At 44.3% G+C, this 25,972-nt stretch overlaps 1 protein-coding gene across 1 annotated transcript; it reads right to left on the reverse strand.

The window, feature by feature from the left end:
- Nucleotides 1-1,693: 1,693 nt before the first annotated feature.
- Nucleotides 1,694-25,917, reverse strand: DERL1 (derlin 1). Its single transcript, XM_054590444.1, has 8 exons — nucleotides 25,557-25,917; nucleotides 15,332-15,443; nucleotides 11,917-11,981; nucleotides 10,857-10,883; nucleotides 9,952-10,047; nucleotides 8,717-8,769; nucleotides 7,074-7,184; nucleotides 1,694-3,958 (listed from the first exon to the last, which is right to left on the reverse strand). The coding sequence occupies exons 1-8, from the start codon at nucleotides 25,707-25,709 to the stop codon at nucleotides 3,820-3,822; spliced, it is 756 nt and encodes a 251-aa protein (XP_054446419.1). The 5' UTR covers nucleotides 25,710-25,917; the 3' UTR covers nucleotides 1,694-3,819.
- Nucleotides 25,918-25,972: the final 55 nt, after the last annotated feature.

Below are 25,972 nucleotides of genomic sequence, written 5' to 3' on the forward strand. Positions count from 1 at the left end.
TCAAATCCTTCCCCTCCAGGAAGAGGTGTGGGCACCTCCAGTGGATGAGGGCCTGCCCTGGGAACTGACGCATCTTACGTCCTAAGCGCCAGGTTTACTGCTTCTCTATCAGGACAGTTTCCAGAGAAACCCATAGTCTGCCTTAAGCTAACCGAGATGGCCCTTCGCTAGCAGGGACACTCATGGCGTCAGCACAAGCCCGCGGGAAAAGGCCCACACGCTGGCAGAGGAGAGGGATCAAATTCATCTGGGTCAGCTTACAGCTTCAAGGGACAAACTGAGCTTAACAGACAGTTCCTAAGTGATCCTTAAGCCATGCACCTAAATCCAATTCCGCGCCCTCTGTGGGGCGTTCCAGCTTGGCTGGCCCCGATGTGACAGGGTTTTCTCATTTCCTAATGCAGATGCACTCCTACATGCCTACAGGCCTACAGCCAGGGGAACTGCCCAGGGAAGAAACAGCTAAATCCATTCCTTCAACTGCTCTTCCCAAACACTCTCGCGCCTGCCTTCCGTCCATACTGCGGCTCCTTTGCCCGGAACGCCCCCAGTATTCACACCCGTGCACGGACTACTATACACTGTAGACAGAAGCTGCTTATAGCTGCTTTTTTCTTTTTAAAGTGTCTCAATTTTTAATCCACTCTAATACCTCCAACCTCTTCTAGTATCTTATTTCAGGAGACTATGATTCCCCTATATGAACATAAAATCTTTTAAGGCTCCCAGGGGACCAGGCTCTCAGCTCTCTCCCTACACAGGCCGAGTTCCTCCCCAGCCCCTTGCCTGGCCCCAATTTCAGTTCAGTGCAGCAAACAGATGAGCACCTGTACACGGCAAGCGCTGGGCTGCGTACCGGGAATACGACGATGGAAGGGTGTCATCACTGGTCTCATGATGCTAAAAGACCACAGGACAGACATTGAACAAATGACTATAGGTGCGATGAGTGTCATAAAGCAGACATCAGGGTGCAAGTGGACCGTGTGGGGGACATCCTGCCCTGCCTACAGAGCTATAAAGGCCTCTCCTTGATGAAATGAGGTTTAAGCTGGAAGGGGCCTGAAGGCCAGGGACAGGGCCTTTGCAAAGCTGTCCCCAATTCAGGAAGACTGTGAGTGCTACAAGTTCCTTTTCAAATTCATGAGTTTAGCGTTAATAATGTATTTTTTTCCACAGAAACACACAGTGACTAGGTTTTCCAGCTGGTCCACCAGCACCCAATTATTTATAATGTGCTGCACCAACAATACCTATAAATAGCATTAACTGGTCTTGTTTCTATGGGAAAACTATAGCGAGCCCTGATGTCCAACGGAAACCCCTGCTCATAACCCCTCGTCCTCCTCGTGAAGCCCCCACAGTGCTCCCTTGGAGGCCTCTTCCACCCATCCCCGAGCTCCAGCCGCACTGCCCGCTTCAGGCCAACCCGAGAGCTGCACCTACCCTTCTCCCTGCACCCAGCAGCCCACTCAGAATTCGTCCTTGGCTCGGCAGCCCCTCCGCTCCACAGCCGTCTCCCCCAGGGCTCCAAAGCATCCTGCTTCACTGAATTAAAACCCGCAAAGTCTGCTTCCACGAGCGAATCCTGCAGATACACTCCAACGCGCAAACAGAAGTGCTGCTGTGTCGCTACAGGGGCAACAAACACTGGGCTCTCCCGAACGCCCAAGAGGCGGCTGGTTACAGAAATGACGTAGCATCTCAAAGAGGGAGCAAAGGAGAGGTAGAGAAACTTATGACAGACAATGGTCAAGTTGTACATTTTAATTTACAATGTTTACCAATAAAAATGATTAGTTACAAAAAGAAAATTTCTCTATACAAAATAAGGATTTTTTTTCATTCATAAAGAGAATCCACTGTCATGTCTTGCCTTGCCAAATCAAATCTCAAATAGCCTGCTTAGCTAAAATTATTCCCAAGAGATAGGTAATCCAGACAAGATTAATCAAATCATCAGCTTCCTAAATACATCTAAGAGAATGTAATGAACATTTTGCCTTAAAGGACTCTGTAACAACCAGTAGAAAAACCTCGGCTCTCAGGCAGCTGCGTTGCTAAGAGGGCACAGAAGAGACTCCAGTCCACTTACCACGAGGTCGTCTGACAACGAGGGTCTACTCCGGGACAATGAGTGCACAAGCAACGTAACAGGGAAATGTACAAGTACATTTTATTGTGGCCACAGGTCAAGAACAGAATGTATGACAGCTAAGGTTCAGTCTTCCCACCTCCTATTTTGCCATATAAATTAAATGTGGAGAAGTACACACAAACCTGATTAAAAACAAGGCGCTGTTTTCAAACCCCCCATCCTAGGATAACACACAGAGCGGGTTAAGAGTGGGGCAACGGGTGGTCATCCTGTTAGCGCGCCATGTTTCCTCGAGAGAAACGTGGTCAAGATGTTCAAAGCCATTTTAGTTCACTAAAGTATGGCAGCCACTCAACGCTGCTCCTAGCAGTTTGCTTTTGGAATAAAACATCAGATGAGAAACTGTATGAAACCCCATAGCCTTTCAAAAACTTAATTCTGCAACATGCCTAGATCTGATGGAAAAGGCCACCTATGAGAAAGGAGTTGTGGGTATTTACACTGGTCTGATGTACATTCACAACTCAAAATGATAAAGACCCTCAAACACAATGATTCTAAAGCCATTACAACCCAAAATTATGTGATTCACCTATATGTGCTTATATTAGTTCTTAAAATATGATCTTTGTATGGAGGAGCTATGCCCTCCTCACAATTAACTGAAGTATTTGGCCATTCAAGGGAGGAGGGCAAAAAAATGACAATTTAAATAGGGTATAAGGTTCTCCCCAACACTCTATTCCATAAACATATACCCAGGATGAGAATGAAATGGAATCAATGCCCAGGGGCCTTTCAAAGACAGCATCTCCCTGTGACAAATGTGATTTGGAACTTTCTAGCACAATACAATCCAGCTATACTCTGGGCACACACACACACCAGTGTGCCTTACATGTGAGATGCAATGGGATTATGCTCACCAAGGATTAAACCTGGGTAAGATGCAACTCCACTATGGCTGTGATCACTTAGGAAAAAATGCCTAGCAACAACCTTCATGCCTTATTAACACCAATCTGCGGCCGCTGCTGACCCAGCAGTGCTTTTTAAAATAAAAACTTCTGAAACGGTGGCAAGGGTTGCAATTGGGATACCAGGTCCCAGCGACTGTAAAAGCCGAGAAGCTCTTCATCCGCTGTTCCAAGTCTTCCCCCTATTGTTACAGTTCTGCCACCCAAGGGAAGAAAGGTTTGCACACGCTTTTCGTGACCAAGCCTTGGCAAAAGTCAATAAATAAGAGAGCTTGTCAAAGGCAGAACCAGTTTATGGGCAGCCTCCTCTAGTTGCAAGTCTGGGGGTTGGAAAAAAGTAGGAGGAAGGGATGTGTGCAAGGAACAGGCAAGAGTCCCTTTGACAAAGATTTGGTGGCCCAACCCGATGCCCAGGTTGGTGAAAGCAGACAAGGACCTACCAAAACCCATTATTCAGATGGAAAAGGAAGAGGAGACGCCCCAAACTAGAGTCATTTCTGAACTTTGCACAGTTGACGTTTGTTCTTCATAGCAGTAAGGACTTGAATGAGAATCAGGAAAACTTGAGGAACACTTATATTTTCCTTCAGCATTTAAAAAATGTTGTCTTGTACTGAAAGACTACATTCAGTGTGGGTCAGGTCCACCAGTGTCTGCCAGAACTCGAGCGTTAAGCACGCCCAGCACTGGGAGGAAAAATTCAACTGAGCAGAGTGGCTGGTGGGCAGGCCAGAGGCCACTCCTTCACTGGTCCCCCAGCCGAAAACCCTGTCCCCAGTGGTGTCTGCCGCCTCCACCATTCTGATCAGCAGCTCGCCTCATGCTCGCAGGGGGCACGCCGAACCCCGACACCCCTCCTCGCCTGCTAGGGAGCCAGCGGTACCTGGAGCAGAGACGGGAATAAAGGGAGAGAAGACAAGGTCACCACCGCATCGTTGTCAGATGCTTAGCCCATCTCCCTTTCCCATGTCCCCCATTCTCACAGTGAGTTATATTAGTCTACGGCCAGTGGGAGGCTGGGGACAATGTCTTATTAACTTGCCTTTTCAGCACTTAGATCAACTCCCTGACCACAGAAAGCGCCCACATTTCAGGTTTCTTAAATATATTAAGTTTTCAGCTAAATTCACAGTCTAAAAATCTGTGATCTTTTTTCTGATCATGAAAGGAATTCATGCAGAATAAGTAAAATATTACTCCCACAAGCCTGACCACTAGAAAAAAAAAACACCTGTATATAGTATTTTGATGAACCTACATAGGGATCAAAGGATACAAAATAAATCCACTTTTAAGGGACCACCGCGCAGCCCGTGCGTTTCAGCCCCGGCGGCGCTGCTGCGTGCAAGCGTCTGGGTTCCGCAGCGTCCATTGGGGCGACTAGAGAAGGCAGCTTTGTGTCTTGGAGTTCTGGGCATGTTTTTATTCATAATCTGCCCTCCAACTGCATTCTTTCCATCTCATAGATGGTGGGAGAGTTGAAGCCCAAGAAGATTTGCTGGTTTCCCACTTGATGGTTTCATAATTTACGAGTCATAGAACAGCTAAGACTTAAACTCAAGTCCAGGTTCTCAGTTTTTCCAACTATTTCCCTTCCTTGACTATTAGTAAACTGAGACTATGTTTAAATTTATTCCATTTCACAAATGGGGAAACTGAGGCAAGACTGAATAAAAGCTCTTCTAGACAGACGGTCCGGATTCAAACCCCGGTGGCCTGGCCCCGGACCTGTGACCCGCACCGCTGACGACGTGCACTCCAGGTCTCATGCTGCGGGCGAGACCCACACAGCGTGGATCCGGTGACAGTCCTCAGTGACTGCAGCTGTAAGGTTTACATCACCCTGCGTCTTCACGCTCCCTCCCTTTTAAACAAAAAACAACTGCATAGAGCAGAGCAAAGGATGTCTACTTTTCTAGGTGGAATGCAGAATAGTGATGTATCTTAGAATTCGCTAATTCCCTTCTTTCCCTTTGAACAAATACCACACTAAGTCAAAATGTATTTCCAAGCTCTGTTTCTCAACATCCATGATGTTTTGGTATAATATTCCTCCAGAGTATATAAGAATATTCTTTTTTTTTTTAAGATTTTTTATTTTTGGAGAGAGAGGAAGGGAGGGAGAAAGAGAAGAGAAATACCAATGCGTGGTTGTCTCTCACGTACCCCCAACTGGGGACCTGGTCCGCAACCCAGGCATGTGCCCTGACTGGGAATCGAACCGGCGACCCTTTGGTTCGCAGGCTGGCACTCAATTCACTGAGCCACACCAGCCAGGGCCAGAGTTTATAATAAAATAGAACACTTAAAAAGGCAGTGCTGGGGCTGTCTTGCTTTGGTTCTTACTGTAAGACAATATGGAAGCCATCTCCACTGCTTAAACAGATAGTGAAATTAAATGCAAGTAATTAGTATAAAAAGACACCCAATTATACATAATCAACAAAAATTTATGGTAATTTCAAAGCAGTTACTGTTTTTGTAAGGAACTACATTTTGTCATCTGATCTTTATGCAAAATGTAACAGAAGGGCTTTCACCAACAGAGAGAGCTCAAAAGGCAGGCAGGCTCCAGCATGCTGTTGATTTTGCCACTAGAATCTCCTGTACTTTGTTGCCCACAATTGAGAAATATCTCCAAGCCATTAAGTCAGAATATGGCTATTTGAAGTATAATAACTGTTGGCTGCTCCCCAAAGCACCAAGTTTTTTTTTGTTTGTTTGTTTGAACTGATGCATCTGCCATCTGACTTGATAGACCTAGATCAAAAATCCAAGCCTGCTGTTATTGTGTGTCCTTTGATAATTAGAAAGCAGATTGGTCATTTGTTTTTTCAGCCTGGAGGCAACTCAAGATTCAGAAGAGAAACAAATTCCTTTTTATGCTCTTAAAGGAAAAAAAAATCCAACAACGATAGTGTATTTCCCTGTATGTATATTCTATTTCATAATAAAATTATTTCAGAAACCTACCCCTAACCTAGAGAAGGGGGCGAGGGTTTGGGAGTGGGACGCCTACTCCAGTTTCGCTGCCCCCATGGACCGCTTGGAAGAACGACAAACTGCAAAACACTAAAACAAGCAAGATGTGAAAGGGCCCGGTGTGCATGTGTTCAGGGTTTTAAACATAAGCTATTTCTGCACACCCCCAGCTGGAGGTCAGGTGCACCTGCCAGCCAGGCTGTGACATGCAGCTGGTGGTTTCACTGGCCCCCTCTTGCACAGCCTCTGCTTCACGGGCAGAATGGCTGTACCACTACTGCCACGCTCAAGTGTGTCAGCATCTCCTCTGGGTCGCCGCACTCCACCCTCAGCCCCCACCGCAGGAACGGGCTAAGAGCTCGTATTTCCTGAGTGCCCCTAGTGTGCCGCCAACGGTGTGCCCTGCCTCCTGCAATCCTGTGAGCCAGGGCCTCCCCCCGACCTAGCAACTCGCACATGGAAGCTGGAGGCTTTATTCAGTAAGTTTCCCAACATCAAAACTAGGAAATGAGGAGAATGGGATTCCAACCCAAGTCTCTCTCAGAACCAAAAGTGATGTCCTCGGCCGCCTCCCTTGAGTCAACCGTAAAAGCAGAGGACTGTATAAACCTCCAGTCTCATTTTAATTCCTAACAGAAAAGTGTCTTACATGGCTGGCCAATAGGCTAACTTATCCCTCTTCACCCTCCTCATCCAAACTCCTGGGTGACACAGATAACCCGGCGGTCCCAGCCCACTGCCAGGCGCGCTGAGCCGCACACAGGCGCCCCGCCTTCTCAGCTCCCTGTGACGCCCGAATCGGGCCTCAGTGGCCCACAGTGGGGCTCTGTGAAGGAGACTGAGCTGGGGCTTCCATCCCCAGCTGCCTGTGACTCTGTGACCAGGGCAACTCATTTGCTGGCTCCCATTTCTTAGGACAGAGAGGCAGACCCTACCCTTCGTGGAGTTTTTATCAGCGTACAGAAGAAAATGGGCAGTAAAATGATTGTTAAATGGGAGAAGAAAAAAACACTTACAGAAACTGAGGTGTGGATAGAAAATTTCTTCCTCCCAAGTCCATTGGGTATCTGAACATTAGGAAGAAATAAAGGTGTCCAACCAGATTTCCAATGAGCTCATTGATTACCCTGCAAAGAGAGAAACAAATCAGTTCAAAGACATTCATGCGGTGGAGGCGCAGCAAGTTTTAACTAAGGGCACAGGGAAGAGATCCTTCACGCGGCCCCCTTCTGGTCCCTGGGGGTCTGTTGCAGCTTGACAACGCACCTTTCTGTCATCAGAGCGAGCAAACGTGTCCTGAAACCAGCCCTGATGGACCAAGGGCGCTGGTGCTCCCCAAGGCCAGCTGGCTGCCCCTCTGACATCTCTTTCGAGCCCCAGCCCAACCTCAAAATGTTGTTTTTGCTACTTCCCGCCTTAGGAGTTGGGGGGGGCTGCAAACTTTTGAATGCTTCCAGGCATGAATACTGTATTTGCGAAACATGGGCAAACGATGCAGGCCAGCAGGAGAGAGGCATGGGAGCTGGGAGCAGAGGCCCCGAAGGTCTGCTCCCCGGTCCTGGGGCAGGGAGCACCCCCTCGCCTCCCGTATCCTCAGGTAAGGCATCACAGAGGCAGATCACTTCAGAACAGCAATCTTCGCCTCGTAATCCTAAAATAAGCAATGACCTTCTTCAGTTTTCCCATGGCTTACACCGAGGTCACTGCAAGAGTGTGTCCACTCTTACTGTTACATATCCTTCCTTGTCTTTGCTGCAACGGGATTCCTGGCAAGGACAAACCAACACATGCAAACGCTCCCAGATGCTGCCCTTCCGGGCGGCCTCGCCAAGCTCAGAACTGGCTGTGCTCTAAGCAGAGTCTGCTTGCTCAATTCATTCTTGTCTCCCTAGCAATACGCAGTAGCAGTCAGGACCAGACGCACTAAGAACCAGTACTATTAAAATCCTTTAAAGCATTATAAACATTGTGTACTGTAAGAAATGGGGGTTCTCAAAATAGTGGCATGTTGGTAACCTCCTCCTAGAATTCTGACTGGGTGCATTCAAGGTTTTCCTACATCTCCATGCTAATTCCACACTAGAAATTTGACCCTGACTGGTCAAAACTTCTGTACAATACAACCACTTACAAAGCTACTTCCCATCCGAGAATCTGCATTTCTACAAGTGGTAAGCAGTTCCCAAGGCCCTAAGTAACAGAGTTATTATAGGCATAGTTTTTAGGGGAGTCAGTTCAGACACAAATTAGATCTGTGTTGGCTCCGTCTGGAAGGGAACCCAGAAATGAATATTTATTCAAAAACACAGAGATGGGAGTCTACTGTAATAAAGACCTAACAATAATAAACAATCATTCAATAATAAAATGTATTGAAAGCCCTCCAATTTAATCAATTAAATCAAAATGAAATTATTTTGCAAGTATAAGGTTTCGATGCCTCCATGTTGAGATTCTTTAAAGTCCCATAAAAATTAGAGAAGGAAGATAAAAAAGAATGGAAGTCATCCAAGGATTAATTTCCAATTAAATAAACCAAACAGGGAACACTATTTGGGTTTCTGCCTGAATCAGTGCTTCCCAAACAGCTTTTCTTTTGAATTCAAATAAATGCTTGTTGCCTTTCAAAAAATAAATAAATAAGTCTAATGTCACTTACGAGCCCCCGATGATGTAGTTGAATCCAAGGATAACCCAGGGTAGATAGCAGGCCTGGAACAGAACAGACACACACATGAGCCCCACACCCACACGGGGTGCCTCTGAAGGGGCAGGACTGGACAAGGATGTCCTGACAAAAGCTTTATAAATCCTTTGGAAAGTCGTGCCAGAAATTTCTCAGGTCAGTATAGCATCACTCCAACCGTACTTAAAACTTCCTGTCTAAAACGGTCCTTCACATATTAGTAACTAGAGAGACCGGGCGCTGTGCTGACAGTTTCAAATGCAATACAGGCCCTGCGGAATTGAGAGTAACAAAGAGTTCCGAGCAGCAGATGAGTGCCCCATGCTATTAAAAGCATGGCCCATAAAAGAATCACATGAGACTCCAACCAGCATATTGCTACCAGGAAATTAAAAATACCCCATCTTTTTAGGCTCTCCTTTAACATACTTCACAAAATTACTTGAATTTTTATCTCTTAACACATTGCTATCTCGAACTAATTCTCTCACAAATAAAACAGCTCTCCAGATGAACTGAACAGCTGAGCACCGTACTAGATTCAAGACATCATATGAAGAGTTAAGGGAGTTACAAGGGACTTTACAAACTAGTAAACAAAGGGTTGCATATAGATAACTTGAAGGCAGAATATGGTAAGTACTGCAAGGGGAACACAAAATATTGCAGAAGCCCAATGGCACAACTAATTCCAGGCAGGTGACTTAGAAAACAGGTATGTTCAGTTTTGGCTCGAATTAAGAATAGATAGGGTTTGCAGGAAGAAGAATATTGAAAAAAATGCTACAGTTGAAAAATTTTGAGCAAAGGCACAAAAATAAAGTGTGTACTGGCAAAAAAAAAAACCCCAAACAAACAATGCTTTGGCTAACGTGTACAATATATAACGGGGAGTGATAAGAACAGATTTTAAAAAGGAGGGTCTCACAAGAGCATCATTCCTTCCTTCTCTCAACCCCACACACCTCCAGGAAGACACTCAGGGACGCACTCCGAGGGGCCTGAGGTACAGAGGGAGCAAGCAGTGACAGCGATAGTGAGCAAAGGACTCTGGGTTGGCTGAGGAAACGGAGGGACTGAGGAGAAGGGGTCTGCCTATGGTATACTGCTCTGCACTGACCTCTTCTGGACGAGTCAGAAAGTACATTTCTGGGCTGAAGAGGGATTTCTGCAGACAAATGAACATTTTCCCAACTCGGTTCAAGTACCTTAAATCGTGTTCCAAACCAAAACGACACAATCATTTCTCTGTTCAGCTGGGCCCAGACATAAAGCACTGACATGATCAGAGGGATCATTAGCAACTGCAAAAGAAATCAACATGTGAGGACAAGGCTCCCAAAACCCTTAACCACAGGCTTAGTATGAATTTACCACTCTTTTTTAACCTCTCCAAACACATCCTCACACTGTCATTCAAAAAACAAAAAAAAAAATTCAACTCATTAGAATTCCAATTGTTCGTTCTAATGAATCATACAGTATATGCTACAAAAATCCTGTAATAAAATACAACACAATTACAGCATCTTAGAGTCATAAATATCAGCGTCAAGCTGTTATTCGAAAAAAGGTGGCATAAAGTTTTACTTACTGTATATTCTCAATTTTTAAAAAATGTATCCCAGCCCTGGCTGGTGCGGCTCAGTGGACTGAGCGCTCGCCTGCAAACCAAAGGGTCGCTGGTTCAATTCCCAGTCAGGGCACATGCCTGGGTTGCAGGCCAGGTCCCCAGCAGGGGGCACGTGAGAGGCAACCACACACTGCTGTTTCTCTCCCTCTCTTTCTCCTTCCCTTCCCCTCTCTCTCTAAAAATAAACAATAATTTTTAAAAATCTAAAATAAATTTAAAGATGTATATCCACTATGTGCACAGAAACTACTGAATAACCATCATTCTCAATGTTCAAACATGATAAAGGAACTAGAAATGAATAAGAAAAGTAATGGTTTAGCTAACTCATGTAATGTCTTCAAAATAAAACAGCTATAATTCTATCATTTCAATATGCCACATAATCAACCACATAGTTAAAGCAATTTAAACTCTGCCAGAGGCCTTTAATTACGTATTTGAAACATACAAAAGGGCAGACGGATAGTTACAACTCACCTGCATGTCCATCGCTAAGCCGGTAATCTTGGTTTGTCGGTTAAAGATCAGAGAAAAACAAAGCATTCTGCACCCAGTAAAAGTTCGGGTCCTCCCAGTGTTCTGAGGGAACACACTGTTCTATAGCTCAGGTGGCTAAAATATCCCAGGGCACACGGGTGTCTAATAATCTTCATTATGCGCATCCTATCAGACGCCACAATGACAGGAAAAGGGCAGAGACTACCTGCTTCGACATATGCTCAGTGTGGTCGCCTGCGCCCTCCTCCCTGGCCACGCCTCTGCATTTCAGCCGCTCTCCTTCAGTCAGAACGAGGGGATGCCTGCGCCTTCTGAAACAAAAGCTGGTTCTGCAGGGTCAGGGATGCACAGCGTGGCTCAAGTCAAAACATTTTTTTCTTTCCTTAAAGGGGGAGAAAGGAATCCAAAGTGCCACATTTTCTGGCCCTGGGCCATGTGTCAGTGGAAGCTAAGCCCCAAAGCAAGGACTGAGCCACCAAGTCCCTTCCGCGGCTCTCACCATCTGTGAAGGTCTGCAGCTGAAGGGCCGCTGACAACTGCGGTTGGAACGCAGCGGAGACACAGGCCCTGTCCTCTCCTGGGGCCGGGGACTTATGGAGGGAGGGGCTGCATCACTAGTCAGGACCCCAAGGCAAGGATAGCAACGAAGTCAGAACAGGATGCTGGTTGTAAATTAATTTTCTGTTCAGGACCACAGATTTCAAAAGCTGTCTGCGGGCCCGGAACCTCTTTGTGCCGCAGTCAACAAGCTGTCACACATGAGAACACAGAGAACTGGGAACAAGAAGACGGAGCAGTAATAAAACTCAACCGAACGTGGGAAAATCCCACGGAGGCAACAGCAAGAGAATGTGCCGCTCAGGGGCTATATGATTTACTACAGCACTGAGAAAGAACTTAGTTCTTAATTATTAACTGTAGTAAACAAAGATGCAAATACTGTCATTTGAAGTGTTGTACAGAATACTGTTTTCCCAAACCTGGAAAGAAAAAAATATACTGGTTTCTTTGTGGCCCAAAATAATACACTGAAGGATACCACGATGCAAATCCAGTTAAAGAGGAGCATGAATAAGTAGTCTGCCGGCCTCCCATCGAAAGCACCTAGAAAACAAAGATAAGCCAGATAAATGTCATGGTTCAGAATTTCAGAACAAAAGAAATCACTTGTATATAGAGAAACGCTTCAAAAATTATACAGGAAGCCAACATGAGAATACTGTTAAATCACTCCTCTCAAATAAGAGTAAATTTTTAAAAATATGTAAATCTGTGTCTCAGTGAAGCCCGGAACTGCAGTCCCCTGGGAAGGCAAAGCTGTGCTTTCCCGACTGGGTTCCAGTAAGCAGTGCTCCGAGGGCCACCGGCTAAGAGACCCAAAGGGAGGACCCGGTTCCACAGCGACTGAGACGCCGCCACGGCCCGTCCGCCTTTCCTTCGTGGCTCTCACTGTGACCCAACGACACATCTGGGATCACGCGGTCAATCCTTCTCCTTCTACTAGGCCGTAAGCTCTGTCAGGGGACAAGCCCCACCTGTCGGGCCTACTGCTGTGCCTCCCGCAACAGGACTGTGCTGGGAGCTACTTACTATTGTTGCTAGACAAGACACACACACACACACACACACACACACACACACTCTCTCTCTCTCTCTCTCTCTCTCTCTCTCTCTCTCTCTTTCCCCCTCCCCCCCTTTCTCTCTCAGTCCAGCGCTGGGCTGACTGAGAGGATTCCATCTTCATTGTCAAGGAGCTTGCATTCCAACAAGGGAAAATTGGCGGGGGGGCGGGGGGGGGGAGCACCCAAACTTCTCCAAAGCCTCTGACTCTTTAACCTTCACACTCCATCTGGGAGTAAGAATGGAAGACCAGATCCCCGTTTTACAGACGAGGAAATAAAGTTACACAAGCAAAGTCACATGGTTTGTTACAAGCAGAATGGAGTCTAATTATTGGTTTAGTGTTCTTGTCACTGCACCGTATACCAGGTGCTGTCTTACGGCCAGAAGGAAAAACCACCACAGGCCCAGCTATCCCTTCTAAGGGAGAGTCCTGGAGCCTTCGGCAGGAAGACTAGAATAGAGGCCCAAAGAGGAGTATGTGAGTGTGAGGTCACGTGAGCTCAAGCACTTCCCTTCCCTCCCTTCCAATTTAAAAATCCTGACAAGCAACAGGATTGACACTGGACAATCCTAACAATCCTGACAAGTAAGACAGACAAAAACTGATCTAAAAAATAAAAAAATATATATTTCCAACAAATGTCTCTCCTTTTTTCCCTTATTTTCCCCCTGCTACCTGAAAGGCACACTTTAGCCACAGGGTTAGGGATGCTTAGTGGCAGGGGATCCCCATGATGAATCAGAGCTGAAATTCTTACAAATACTTCAAATTTTAATGATAGTTTTGCTTCTTTTTGATGTGGTTTTAGCTTTGTGGTATCTAAAGATTTTTTAGATTGGATATTTGAAATACTGTAATCACATAAACTACCATACTTTATTATTTGGCAAGCTTGCAACTGGGAATTTATAAATTAACTGGCTTCGAATAGCAATCTTCGGTTTAAATCAAAACCATAAATAAGCCAACGCTGCTATATACTTAATTTAGCCAGGCAGGAACATACACGTGTGGCAGACATTTTGTCCAAACGTCGCCCCGAGGTCGTGTGGCAGAGCGGAGACTGGGAAGCAGCGACCTGGGCGCCAGCCCTCGCTGTGCTCTCACGCCACTGTGTGACCTGTGGGACGCGGCAACGCTCTCCAGACCACTGCTGTCTTGTCTATAAAATCTATTTAAATGGAAAGATCTTAAAAGTTCCTCTTTACACAAATGTCCATGGCAGCCCTACCCGTAAGAGCCAAAAAATGAAGACTCAAATGTCTTATCAACTGATAAATGGAAAAACACTAGGTGGTGATCCCACACAATGGAATCTTATTTGGCAATAAAAAGGAGTAAGTGTCAATCAATATACGCTACACGGAAGAACCTTGAAAACACTATGGTAAGTGAAAGAAGGCAGCCACAGTTTCAAAGACCATGTATTACATGATTCTGTTTATAAGAAGTATCCAGAATTACACACTTTTAAATGGTTAAAACACTGAGTTTCATGTTACATGAATGTTTCTCAATAAAAAGAAAAAAGGTTCATTAACCTTCTACTTTTATAAATGTTTGAAATTTTTCATAACAAAATTTTTAAAAATGCATCATGGGTAATCTACACTTAATCTAGTGTTTACTACTGATATCAAAAAACAAACAAAACAAAACATTATTCCAACAATTTCATCTTCAATTAAATTATATCACAGGGTGAGAATACTAAGCAAGTCAGTCTCATGTGAGGTCCCAAAGGGACAAGGGAGAATGAAAATCATCTCTTCTGGTGGATTTCCGGATCAAACCCTTGATGTGGTGCTGAGTCCTGCTGTGAGTTTCACCTCAGGCAAGTTTACTTCCATCCTTTTCCTCCATAACTTGGGCTAGGACCCTCCCAGTAGTAATGGTCTACGGCCTGACACTTTGCATTAATGTAACAGTTTCTTTCTTTTTAAAAGGCACCTAGTAGCAAACACCCATTTAAGGAAAGATTATATTTGATACATAAATGGCCATTCTTCTGGCTCCCTGCAGTTAGGAGACTGATTTGCAATGGTCAAATTGGCAGATTTAACGGTGGTTCACAGTTCTCCATCCTGAGCTAAGGACAGCAGGTTTATAAAGTCTGTAGTCAGCCAACCTCTTCAAAATCATTATATTCACATTTTGACATAGCAGTATCGATTTATTGCTTTTCAGGATAAGCAACTCAGAACAGCCAGCAAGATGTTGTAGGAAATAAATAACAATCAGTAAGAAACCTTGTAAGAAAAGATTTTTATAAGAAAGCTTATCCATAACATCACAGAGGAAATCATATCTGATAAACTATCACATTACTAAACCCCTGCTGTACAAGTATATTTTAAAGTTCAGTGATTCAATGACAGAGCATCAGTCTAGGCTTTTAATTGCATAAGGTGTGGTTTTTCAGCCTCAATCTAGGAGATATGTACCCTTCAGCCCAACTGTGCACTAAAGGACACAGTTGTGTGACAGAAATGAGTGAAATGTCACATTCCGTGAAAGGCAAACAGCACAACCACTGAGTACATGGGTAAGCATTTGTAAACTCCCGGTCTTGTTGGGGGTTTTTTTGTTTGGTTTGTTTTTTTGTTTTTTTTTTTTTTTTTTTGGTCTATAAAATGGGGACACTGCTACCTACATCTTATGATGATGCTGTGAGGATTAAAAATCAAATATTCCAAGTGCCTAGGAGAGTATGCACTATCATTCTGCCCTTTCTTTACATACGCTAACTGCCCTCAAAAGTCCTCCAAGCAAACATATGCATTAGTAAGTTAAACAGAAACAATTCTTAAAACGACTTTGGATAGCATACCTGTTTCGAGTCGCGTAGAATACTGATATAAGAAATATAAATTGACCAAATAAAGAAATCCAGTTCCTGGACCCACAGGGAAGAAAAAGGTGGCAGTGACTGGTCTCCAAATCTGTCCAGATCAAAATAAACACGGCTGTTAGTTTCTATAAGCCTGGTTAATTTTTTTTTTTCTTTTAACTATACAAAATTAACTCTTGCAAAACATTCTCTTTAATGATGAGAACTACTAAGGGGACACCACCAACATTATTCAAGAAAACAACTGACGGAAAGTTCGTACCAGTTACAATCAACAGTGTGCAAATCAGCTGGAATAAAACCACATCACAAAGTGAGCAGCGAATATTTCTAAGAAAGCCGAAAAAAATAAGTCAATACTATAGAAGTATATGATCCAGCATGCAGTTAAGCCTATCAAAAATAAATTGCAAAGACAATTTCCAACAGTACAGTAACATATCTATTCAGAAGAATAACAACACTACTCGGATGACAAATCTTGTCAAAAAATGTCACCCTCAAAAGGTAGAAGTAAAATGAGATTTTTTTCCCCTCTAAATCACTGTGCTTTTTAGGCAATATAGACACTTGACTTTACAGTATTAACCCTCCACCACCCAACAAAAACATTACGGAAACTTCTACAGTGAAAAGTAAGCCTCTCTTCTGATCTTCAGTCTCCCAGTTCCTTTCACAGAAACAATGGATCAGTTTCTTGTATTTCTTTCAAGAAATAATAGTAAATGTTACTACTATTCATCCCCTTTCTTCCTACTTTATATCACACTGTTCTATACTTGTTTCACTCCCTTGAAAAATATACTTATTGCCTTCATAGTATTTCTTTCATGTGCCTATCTAAACTTCATTTAAACTGTTACGAAGCTACACTGAATATTCTTGAATATCCTCTTTATACATATACACATAAGATAAATTCCTGTGAGTCATTCTGCTAGATCAGACAGCTGTATTTAATTTTGGTAGATTTTGCCAAATGCCGACAAAAATGTTTAGCCAATTTATACTTCTTCCTAAAATGTAGATTAATGCCTGTCTTCTCTCAACACCCTCGCCAGTTAGTGTATTTCATATTCACCAATTATGTTTTTAAAATTTTATCACTTCCTTTCTTCATTTTTCTGCTAGATTTGCATATTTTTATACATTATGGAAATTTCCCTTTCTCACTGTAGCAAATATTTTTTGGACAGTTGTTAGACTTATGTTTTTATAATATTCTGCCATGTAAAAGTTTAATTTAATGTAGGCAAATGTATCATGCTTACAAGATACTTCACTCCAAGAAAATACAAGCGCTCACAGTTTTATTTCAGCATATTCAGAAGGAGTGAAGGAGAGATCCAGCTGACGCTTCTCGATGGCCACTCAGGTGTCCCAATCCTATTTACAGAGTAACCCATCTTTCCTCCATGGATTTGAAAAAGTACTTTCATCATATATTTATTCCTTTGCATAAGATCTACTTTTAGATTATTCTGTTTGGAACTGAATTGCTATACCAATACCCACCCATTTTAATTTCTAGGTCTATAATTTTTCGCACTTGGTAAAGCTACATAATTAAATAATCCCCTTCCTGTTTTTCTTCCACATTTGTCACAATTTTCTTGTCTCGTCTCAGTATTTCATTTTTCTAAGTGAACTAGAACCAACATCTTTATTATGTCAATGCGACATTGCTGTCATACCGGCCAGGACACAGCCTTTCACAGCACCTACAGTTTCCCATAGAGCTGCTGCTTTCTACCTCTTCTTACACCCGCCGTCAGAACTTAATTATCTTACTGCTTGAGCTTCTGGAGCTTTCCAAATAGGGAACTCTATCTGTAAATAAAATTGTGCATCTAATTCCACGCTTGCCTAACACACTGGCAAGTACCTCCAGAACACGGTAAGTAACGGCTTTCCCAGACACTTGGAAATGCCAGCCTAAGGGTGGCTTTTGGTTTGAGGGCGGTGTGTCTCACAGCACCAGCGCACAAGACGCAGCCACTGTTCAAGGGGCGCTCAGCAGTGGGGGAGGCTGGCCAAAGAAGCAAGAGGGGATGCGAGGGAGGGGAAGTGTGGTCCTGGAAAAACGAGTACGAAGTCCCAAAGGATGGCAAGAGCACAGTGAATGAAGGGGTGCTGCCGACAGTTCGGGCGTGGCTGGAATGGAAGCCAGCGGTGACGCGGCCCGGCCTGCACGGAGCTGGCACGCTCAATTCTCCACGTGGTAGAACCTCCAGAGCTTAACTCCCTGTGGAGGAAAGTACACTTCCCATCCCCAAAGAGTGACTCTGCAAGACCCATATATTAAACCAGAAAAAGAAATTAGTTAGCGTGCATTTTGGTTTATTCACACTTTTATCATAGAAACAGTACAGCCTAGTGGGGAAAAAAAAAAAAAAACACTAGAAATCATTGGAGAAGACCTAGATTAAAGTCTTGGCTTACACGTTCTCATTTCTTGAGTCTCAATCACCATTTATAAAAGGGGGCGGCATGCTAATATTTGCCCTAATTTGACTAATGGTTTTGTTGTGGTTGTTTTTTGTTTTTGTTTTTGTTTTTTATTAGTGTACCATTCTGCTGACGCACTGATTCAGGAGGTGGATTTTATAGAAGAGGAAGCAGGATGAGAAAACTTAAGGAACAGCTAGTAAGCGGCAGGGCCAGAACTGTGTCTCAGCCTGACTCCAGAGTTGGTGCTACTCAAGGCCGCTGTTACAATGCCTCTCACCAGCGATGTCACTATAATGAGGTAAGTGGCAATTAGTGACCATTTTCAGTACTACTGTACTTCCGTAATCCTGATTCTTCCTGCCTATGAAAACCATTGTGAGTAAAGCGCAGAAGCAAGCAAACCCCGGCTTTACATAGCCAGGGGGCCTTTGAAAAGTCTGGACTTCTGAGTTTGTGTCTTCACCTACCCAATGCCAGCTGCCCTTTGACCCCGCCCCCCTTACCTCACAGATTTTGCCAAATGGTGGGATTAGGAAAGTGGATTTGAAAGCCGCTTTGTAGAAACCGTTGCTCTGTGGCTATGTGACCACTATAATCTTTCAGGAGTTGCACACAGACCTGTTTTTACAAACGCACATTTTAAACTACCCCCATAGTCCTGCAAGTCACTAGAGGCCCAATTTTAGGGGAAAAAAAATAAAGGCTTTTTCTGACTACATTTTCCACTAACACTGACAACACAACACTATTTTTAGCCACTGTGTGCACCTGTTCTTTGGAAATCAGTGTCTGTCAAAACACCTCCCTTCTGTTCTGTGTTCATTAAGCTTACCCTTGAGCTATACTTGCTTTCATTGATCTAAGAGTCTTATTATTTTTGTATTACTTTAAAATGATAATTTGAAAAGACAAGGAGATAGTTTGTCTCCTCAGAAGGACACAATGTAACGCAGCCGCCCTGAGGTTGAATGGGAGGGCACCCTCCTTCCCTTTACTCCGTATGCAAATAGTTATGATAAGGAAAAGGCCTTATTTCCAGGGCTGGGGGTGGTGGAGAGATGTTTTCAACCCTGGATAGCCTTTGTGGATTCCTTTGGAGGCAGCCGGGGCAGCACAAAGAGCCCAGGGCTTGCAGACAGAGGGCTGCGTGGCTGGTGTGCCAGGAGCTTCGGAGGGGAGCGTCTTGCTTTAACCCCACAGCGATGCCAAGGCCAGAACCAGTCACCCAGCTTCCTCCCGAGGGAAACCGGTCCCTTCTTAGAGTTTAGGTAAACCGCCCAGAGTTCCTCCCTTAACAAGGGCAAGAAGCCCAGCTGTTCACTGGCGCAAAAGACCTTCAAAAAATAAGACACTGTTCCTTCGTTCAGTCCAACAATGTCTGTTGAGAGAATGTTTAGTTCAGCTATCCTTGAACTAAAATCTCCCAAACAGTCTGCTACTGAAATAATCACACAGGCCATTCAAAAATCTAAGGCAGGTTCTTTTTTGTTTTGTTTTGTTTTTTTACTATCAAAACCAAAGATTTTTCTGAAACAAAAAAGATTGGAGTTGAAGTCTGCATGGGTCACCAAGCAATTAAGAAAGAAGAGCACCCATGTGCCAAATGCTGATGTTAGCAAACTGCGACCTTTTTTGTGTGTGTGTATACACACTAAATATGCAAGAAAAACAAATGAAAGGCACTCAGTCCCAGTTGAAGGCTTTGAAAGAGCTATTAGAAGTCATCAATTCTGCTCAACGGAAATGCATTCATTCCTCTGTTCACCAAGACATGTACCAGAATGTCCCTAGCAACACTACTCATTCTAGCCAAAGCTAGAAACTACCCAAAAGATACACTTCCAGTAGAATGGGCAAATAAATGGTAATCTATTCCCATAATATAACAATATAGGAATGAGTAATCTACAGCCACATGCAAAAACATGGGTGATTCTCAAAGGTGCTGTTAAGTGGATAGTTGCTGTGCTACGTACAAATGTCAAATCATACTGCATACCTGAAACTTATATAATGTTATAAATCAATGTTACCGCAGTAAGTAAATAAAATCAGAGACAGGTTTCAAATTCTGAGGTTAGAAATAGAACAAGGAAGTTTGCTATCTTCTTTCTAACGAACATTATACTGGAAGTTATAACCACTGCACTGCAATAAAAATAAAATAAAGGTATAAGCTTGGAAGAGAAGAAAAGAGGCTAGATACGAAAGAATTTCACTTACCACATGCAAAAAAAAAAAAAAAATGGCAAGAACAGGCTATGGAACTACAAGTCAAGGCAGGAGGCACCCTTGGAGGAGGTGGTGGCCAGAAGGGAGCCAGCTGCAGGTGCATTGCGGGGGTGCTGGTAGTGCTGTCTCTTGACCTGGGTGCTGGTTAAATACATACATTCTGTTTTTGAAAGTCCAACAAGCTATAAATATGTAGCACATCTACTTTCCTGCTTGTATCCTGTAACCCAATAAAAAGTTAAAAAACACAGCTATGTTCTAAGGGGCAGCCTTATCTGCGAACCACAGCAGAACTGTCTAATGTAGACAGGATCGCTAAGCAAAGACCTGCAAGCTGTGCTACATACCAAAACACTTGTCAGCCAAGCCCTAATCCAAACCGGGGGGGTCACTTCCCTGCTCAGCCTATAGACCGAGTTGTTCCCCTTTTGGTTATGTGCCTACATGCCTCTCTTCCCTGGCACACTCTTAAATCAACCAGCTAGGCTTGCTGCCACACGTTAAGTGTAATAGCTATAAGCAAAAGCTTGGCAAATATGAGCGCCAGGCACAAGCACAGGTTTGGCTGGTGCCATTTCTTATTATTCTTGGAAATGAATTAAGAAACAACTTCAGAGGTCGTATCTTCCCACTTCAAGTCAGGTTACTTTTAAGGAGAGGAAAAAAATAAGATAATAATCCAGCAGATACATTTCAATTTCGATTACAGGTTAAAATTAGACTCTTACTGTCCATAGAGAGAAGGCAGTAATAAAGGAATTATTACTAGCTAATAAATAAAAATGGCATTATTTCTGAATAAATTATTTACAAAACTACTGGGGTTTTACAAATATTTTTCTATGTGTTTTATATAATAGAGGAAAAAGGAGATAATATATTTCCTCAATTTGAACATATCGTTTTTGTGCTTCTGAAATCAGAATGTATTTATCAATATATTCACTTAAGGTAAATTCTACTTTCCTCTCCCTCCAAAGTTGTATTAAATTGATGGAGCATCTTATAATCAATGGAGTTAGAACAGAGTGAACCATTAGAGCAGAGTTAATGTGCTAGTAAATTATACCCATTTTTAAGTAATGTTCTGTTCCTTGATCTGAGTGCCTATTATATACACGCATTCAGTCATTAAGAAATTGAGGTTCAAAAAGGGTAAATAACTTCCTAAGGGTACACGACCAGTAAGGGCCGAGCCAGGCAGGCCCAAAAGCCATGTCTCAACTACCTGAAATCCCACAGTCTTTCTACACTTACAGAAAAAGAAAAACAATTTGCTATCACTGAGTGGCAAGAGATCACCCTGAATAATGTTAAATGCTTACCTACGTGTCCTGGTAGATATTTTGCAAAGGAGTTAACGAGAGCTCAGATCTTCACCTTACGGAAGTAGAAGCCAAAACGGCAGCTGTCTCTGAACCGAGGTAACACTGATACCAGGGTGGCTGTGGGAGCTCAGTGAGACACCATATGGAGAAGGACAATACAGATGGAAGGGGGCGTTATCGTGTCCAAAGAAATACACTATCACTGTGGGGGCAGCCATAAGGAGGCATAATCTCAGAAACCACTAGAGCAGCAGGAAACTGCCGCCTCTCTTCTAGCTAATCAGAGACCAGTATGAAGACATTTCATGACAGTGAACTACTCGACTGACGGGTGTTGAGTGTGAGGGGCTGGCAACAGGGAACAGCATGCCCATGTGTTTTCCCCTATCCAAAGGGAGGGAAGGGCATTTTAAACTTTGGAGTCCCGATCTACAAGCTGCCCAGAGGAAACATAGGTAAGGAGGACAAAGGACGTTAGTCACTTGCAACATAAACCCACAACTCAAAATCAATCACCCCATCTTTACTTAAGCCGTTAAAAATCCAGCTTCTAAAGAAAAGATGAGCCTCTAGCAGGAAGTACACCACATGCTGTTTGTCCTCACACCTCAGCCTCTCAGATGCAGTTTTTCCTTCAATAGCTTCATTTGCAAACAAGTTTCTCTAAGAGGATCTGAAAGCTAAACTTGTCCAGAATGGGTCGGGAGTCGCAGCCGCCGAAAGGAGGTACAAAGACAGGTCCTCTCACACCTGGGCAGGCAGTGCGCTGTCCTGCCTCCTGCCTTCATCCTGCCCCAGTCTCAGGATGATAAGCCCCCAAGAAGCAAGGCAAGGAAGAGGAGGAAATCATGGAAGGTGTGGAGTGAATGAAGAATCTTTCTAATCAGTTCGCCGCTTTTAACAGTACACACCTGTGGTCTGTTAGAAAGGTTTCCTTTTACTATCTGACTAGACAAGTGAGCAAGACTTTGCAAGGAGGGTCTAAGAGCCAGTTTTGACCGCGTTTTCCCACAAAATGATTGACAACCATTGCCCCTTCGGCACGAACATCACCCGACAGGTCGCCAGGCATGAAGTGCACAACATTCGCTCAGTCAACAAATTATTTGCCAAAGCAACTAAGAAAAACACAGTAAGCAATTCCGGCTGCAGACCCAAATCATAATCTAACAGCCAACTGCCTACTTAACTTCTCCACTTGGGTGCCTAAAAAGCATCTCTAGACGTAACATGGCCAAAACTTAACTTTGTCTTTTTTACCACTGAGGAAAAAAATCAAGCTTTTGCTGTAGATTACAACAATAAATCCATTACGCATTAATATAAATAGCGTTTTTAAATGAAACTCATTTTCCAAAACATAAAATTAGTGAGTGAGTGACATTTTACACTTTTACAACCCTCCTTAATGTCTGGCTTCATAGAAGACAAAGAGATTCTCACATCTCCTCCATTCAGCCTGTTGTGATATGTTGTTTTGGTTGACATATATGAAGAAAATCTGGCCTCACAAAGATCTGTAGTTGGAAAGGGATGAATAATTTATTTAGTCTTTTCAGGTGATTCAAAACGTAACTCTCTACCCACACCCTCCCCCACCCGCAAACCTAAGGCTCCCTAAACATTTCCAATCTCAGTACAGGGCTCCGCCGCCCCCTGTGAACGCAGTGGCGCCTCTGAGTTCTGCTTCCTTCCCCCATTCACCCTTCCCATCCACGCAGCTGCAATCCTGTCCATTCCAGCTCCCAAACCTATCCAATTTCTATCTTCAGAGCTATCCGAGGCCAAAACACCATTTCTCTTACTTTCTAATTCGATTCTCCCCTTCCCCACCCCACATACCAAGTCCATCCCACAGAGTCGTCAAGGCAATCTTGTCAGTCCTTTGTTCAAAGATTCCAAAGCCTCCCCAGTGTCTGTGAAACCACAAAGCCCTATACAATCTAGCGCCGTTGTACCTTTCCACCCTCACTCTGTTGCACTCACCCCTACCTATCTCCATCCTCCTCTCCAATCCTCATCCCTACAGCTGACCCTCTACTAGATATCCAGTCTTTTTTCTGTTTCTTCTGCCTGCCTCTAAGCTTACCGTCATTCCTTCTTCCTGGAGGACTGTCCCCAAAGCCAGATCCTCCCTAAGCTGACTCCTCATCATTCAGATTTCAGTTCAGAGATCTTGCGTCTTTTCTGGAGCACTCTATCAAACAATCCGCCCCTTAAGTCATTCTCTAGCATATGCCTCTCTCATTTTCCTCATGGAAGCTGGAACTTTTTCTCTCTTATTCATTCTTATATCTCCAGTGCCCAGTAACTTTCATGCATTCAACCAGTATACAAGCACCTGCTACGTGTCGAGCACTATTCTAGGTAACAAAGACAACAGTAAACTAGACAAAGATATGGCTCTAATGAAGCCTTATTTTCTGATGTGAAGTGGACTAACAAATACAAAGTGGTGACAGGTAGCAAAAAATATTGAGGGTAAGGGAGACAAAGTAAAGGAGGGGTACTATTTTATGTTGGGCAATTGATAAGGCCTTTCCAAATAAGGTAGTATTTGGGCAAAGGCTTGAAGGTGGTAAGGAGGTAAGCCATGGTTACCTCTCTCAAGGAGAGAAACAACAAATGCAAAGAGCCCCGAAGAGAGATCGAGTTAGGTGTTGAGGAACAGCTAGGATTCCACCGTGGAGCCTAATGCGCAAGATGGACAGCAGCAGCAGATGAGGTCAGAGGCAGTAGGAGCGCTGCTGGCCACTGGAAGGACTTAATTTTTCTCATTGAGTGAAGAAGACACTGGAAGGTTCTGGGCAGAGGACTGACAGGGTTTGATTTATGTTTTAGAAGGATCACTCCAGCTGTCTAGAGAAAAGATTGAAAGGAACAGGCTGGGATGATAATGGCTTGTAATGGAAAATGAAAAGGGACCATATTCTGGTTACATGTCTAAAGTAAACAGAATTTGCTGACAGTCTGTGGGGTCTAAGAGAAAGAGAAGTCAAGTATGACTCCATGGCTTTGAGCTTCAGCTCCTGTAATAACGATGTCTCTATTTACTTCTACGGCAAAGAGGGAAAAGTTTTCAATTTGGGACACATTAGGTTTGAGATACCTATCAGACACCTGAGTGATAATTTCAAATAGATGGCTGGACGTACAAGTCTGGAAATCGGGACAGATCTGGACTAAACATACGTGTATTTGTATTTGAGAGTCTTCACTTTATAGAAAGTATTTAAAGCCATGAAGCTAAATGAGATCACCTACAGCAGGAGGTAGAGAAGAGATCCTATAGCTGGCTCCTGGGGCTCATGACAACATTTAAAGTTCACGAAGATACAGAACCAGCAAAGGAAATGAAAAAATTGTCGGTAAAAAGGGGGACAACAAGAGAACACCATCCACAAGCCAAGTAATGTTTTGAAATTAACGTCAGATCTTAGTGTCTGACCTGCCACTGATAAAAGATTTAAGTCACAGAATACACTGAATAAAGACAATCTCCAGGAAACTAATATGCTCTTGCCAATAATGTTATTCTGGACTGTTTCCTTCAAGCTTAAAAAAAAAAATTACAAGGGCTTCCATTTCCGGAGTAATTAACTCTTTACTCCTTCCTTCACTTGTTCAAACACTTCATGCCCGATACTAAGTCAGGGCACGGAAATGCAGACAAATAAACTCACTCTTTGCACCTCTGACCTCAGCTCACTCCTACCGGGGGAGGGAGGGGCGGGAAACTTATTAACATAAAAGGAACTCAGCTGGAAGTTGGGTAAGTTGACAGCCACGGGCCACCCACGTGGCAGAGAAAGGTCAGAGGACACCTGCTCCAGGTAAACCCACGGCTGTTAATCACCTGCGTCCAACAGACTGACAACTATCACAGACCTCCCTTCCCATTGCCTCCTTCTCTGACTGCAGAGAGCGGGGAGCACAATCGTAACAGAAGGACGAAATCAATCCCTCCGCGAGACCAAATAGAAGCCTCCACGCCTTCAGCTATCCGGCTCCTCGCTCCAGATCCCTCGGCCACCGCTCCGCCCCGGGACCACAGGACCCCGCCCTAAACTGCTGGAGCGGTCGCACTACAAATCCCAGGAGGCACAGCGCGCTCGCAACCTGGCGGTCTACGCTCCGCCGCCGCGGACCCGCCTGGGACCTGTAGTTTCCACTCCCCGGTCGCTGGTCGGTACCTGGAATCGGTAGAGAAAGGCTTCGGGCCAGAGGACGAAGTAGGCCGGGCTGATGAGACCGAGTTTACCGACCAAGGGCACCGCAACGGTGGCGGCGAACCAATAGCGCGTGATGGCTGGGATGCTCCTGAACCAGTCCCCGATGTCCGACATCTTCGCCTGTTAGCTGGCCAGGATGCGCAGAGTCACCCGACTCCCTGTCGTAGCCCCTTCACGCCGCAGCCGGCTTCGTGAGTGGAAGGTGTCGAGGCGGAAGCAGCTCGGGTCGCGGTGCAGAAGGCGGAGACCGGCGGACGTGGCGCCACCGAATTCGGACGAGCGAGGGAGCGTTCGGAGGCGAAACTTCCTCTTCCGGCGGCCGAGGAGGACGTTGACCAGAAGTCCCGCCGCTTAAAGGGCAAGTACAGTTTTTACCT

The sequence above is a fragment of the Pteronotus mesoamericanus genome, unplaced genomic scaffold, assembly GCF_021234165.1.
Source record: "Pteronotus mesoamericanus isolate MK-2021 breed Mesoamerican mustached bat unplaced genomic scaffold, CSHL_Meso_final scaffold_174, whole genome shotgun sequence".
NCBI classification, from domain to species: Eukaryota; Metazoa; Chordata; class Mammalia; order Chiroptera; family Mormoopidae; genus Pteronotus; species Pteronotus mesoamericanus.

What these genes read in the sequence shown, in the direction of transcription:
- DERL1 (XM_054590444.1), bottom strand. Translation starts at nt 25,709, where the DNA reads ATGTCGGACATCGGGGACTGGTTCAGGAGCATCCCAGCCATCACGCGC. An exon ending in GGTTTGGAACACGATTTAAG is followed by an intron (nt 8,770 to 9,951) that starts GTACTTGAACCG and finishes GTTCTGTTCCAG; the next exon opens with GCCTGCTATCTACCCTGGGT. An exon ending in CTATCCACACCTCAGTTTCT is followed by an intron (nt 3,959 to 7,073) that starts GTAAGTGTTTTT and finishes TCTCTGCTCCAG; the next exon opens with GTACCGCTGGCTCCCTAGCA.